The 1,080-nt window shown below is 44.1% G+C and overlaps 1 protein-coding gene across 1 annotated transcript in view; it reads right to left on the bottom strand.

Annotated features, from left to right (window-relative positions):
• Window positions 1-6: 6 nt before the first annotated feature.
• LOC101860564 overlaps window positions 7-1,080 on the bottom strand; it is an 8,395-nt gene continuing 7,321 nt past the window's right edge. The window contains exon 2 of the mRNA XM_005096737.3: window positions 7-240. Coding sequence (XP_005096794.1) covers window positions 219-240 — 22 coding nt within the window. The 3' untranslated portion in view covers window positions 7-218. The remainder of the gene's footprint in view (window positions 241-1,080) is intronic.

The following is a 1,080-nucleotide window of genomic DNA, read 5'->3' as shown; positions in this document are numbered from 1 at the left end:
GGTTGCTGGAGGTTGAAAAAGTTGGGTGGTGGGTAGTAGAGCGGTACCGCAGCGAATGTGGACATCCCGGTAGACGTTCATGTTGAGCACCTCTCAGACAGCGAGGTTCCTCGGTCATCTCATCGGGAAGTGTTCCGTCTGCAGCCGTGTTTGCTCCTGGTTTGGTCACCGTGCGCATGTCCGCAGGAATGTGGAGAAGGGAAGCGGAAGTGACGCGGTCAGACAGCTTGTTGTGCAAGCCTGAGGAGGAAAATAGAAAAAAAGAAAAATATAATAATGACAGCAACAATACAACAATACAACACGGATGCAGAATAGAAGCCACATGAGAGTTGAGCAACTCCTCACCCTTTATCTTCTCTCTCTCTCTCCTGATAACGAGTGGAAGAGCAAGGAGAAGCCGGAAGAAGATAAAAAAAAATCCCTGGAGAGGCCGGTATCGAGGAGGCTTAGGGCGGTTAGCGGTCGATGACAGTAAATCTGACCAACTTAGGCACATGGGACGAAAACCGAGGTCTCATTCCGTGACGGTTTGGGGAGCAATGGGCTTAATTATTTTTGCTTTTTTATGTGTGTATGAGTGTGTGTGTGCGCACGCGCGCGGTGATATCGTTGTTTGTAAATGATCCGCAATATTGTCAAACACAATGTAGTCTTTTATATCATAATAAATCACAATTAAATCCTCTTGGGAACAGCAAATCGGCAACTCTTTTAGAATGATACTTGAATATTACTCTAGTACTTAGAGCTAAATACAGTTATGATCTGTGGTTCTCGTTCATTTGGTTTGATTGGTTTATCTGTTATGTTTGTCGCTTGTTTGTTATTTTATTTGATTCTGCACTACGAATATACCATTAACAATGAAACTCTTAGAAGTTCTGAAGGACTGACCCCCCTCCCTCTATCCCCCTACCATTTATTAGGACTATTTTCCCTGCCCGTAAAGAAAAGGCCATGTCACACTGACTAGCAATTATGGACGTCAACCTAACTTTTTCGTCTCTACTCACTTTTACGACATTCGACCAGCATGATTTACCGGTTTTTACCCTATCAAAATACCCCCCCCCAAAA

Source organism: Aplysia californica, unplaced genomic scaffold (genome assembly GCF_000002075.1).
Source record: "Aplysia californica isolate F4 #8 unplaced genomic scaffold, AplCal3.0 scaffold00136, whole genome shotgun sequence".
Classification (NCBI taxonomy): Eukaryota; Metazoa; Mollusca; class Gastropoda; order Aplysiida; family Aplysiidae; genus Aplysia; species Aplysia californica.
The sequence above is the reverse complement of the archived record's forward strand: the minus strand, read 5'-3'. Positions and strand labels throughout refer to the sequence as shown.